The following is a 505-nucleotide window of genomic DNA, read 5'->3' as shown; positions in this document are numbered from 1 at the left end:
CTGCCACTTACGTCCGCGACCATGTTGTCTATCAGGTAGTTGAGGGACTTGCGGATGAAGCTGTCGAACTCGTCCAAGACCATGCTGTCGATGTAGCTGACGTATTCTTTCCAGGACAGGCTGCCCGTGTCTGCCCGGAACAGCTCGGCGTTCTCCTGCGGGCATGGCCGGGTCAGGCCTGGCCCGCCGCCGGCCCCGCCCACTCGAGGGCGCGACCCCAGCTCGTCCTGGTGCCCCGGACAGCCTGCGCCCACCCTCGCCAGGTCTGGCCTCCCAGCCTGTCTGCTCAGCTAGATGTCATTCCCCCCGGCCCGTGACCGGGGCTCCTCCTGTAGCCCCAACAGGTGCAGGTGCCAGTGTGGCGTCACCTCCCTTTGGTCAAGCGTCATGAGAACGGGACTGAGTTTTCTTTCCTCCAGTGTGTACCTGCAGCACTCAGGAGCCTTCTGGGGTACGCCAGGAGCGGGGGAGGGTAACTGGGGGGACGGGTGGTTGAATGGGATGG

General features: G+C 64.4%; 1 protein-coding gene across 1 annotated transcript in view; it reads right to left on the bottom strand.

Annotated features, from left to right (window-relative positions):
- Window positions 1-505, bottom strand: part of DNAH17 (dynein, axonemal, heavy chain 17) — a gene marked incomplete at its 3' end in the record, with an annotated part of 54,504 nt that overhangs the window by 44,022 nt on the left and 9,977 nt on the right. The window contains exon 9 of the mRNA XM_012734579.1: window positions 12-155. Within this exon, the coding sequence (XP_012590033.1) occupies window positions 12-155 (144 nt within the window). The remainder of the gene's footprint in view (window positions 1-11; window positions 156-505) is intronic.

This window comes from Condylura cristata, unplaced genomic scaffold, assembly GCF_000260355.1.
Source record: "Condylura cristata isolate star-nosed mole 26May11 unplaced genomic scaffold, ConCri1.0 scaffold00060, whole genome shotgun sequence".
Lineage (NCBI taxonomy): Eukaryota > Metazoa > Chordata > Mammalia > Eulipotyphla > Talpidae > Condylura > Condylura cristata.
The sequence above is the reverse complement of the archived record's forward strand: the minus strand, read 5'-3'. Positions and strand labels throughout refer to the sequence as shown.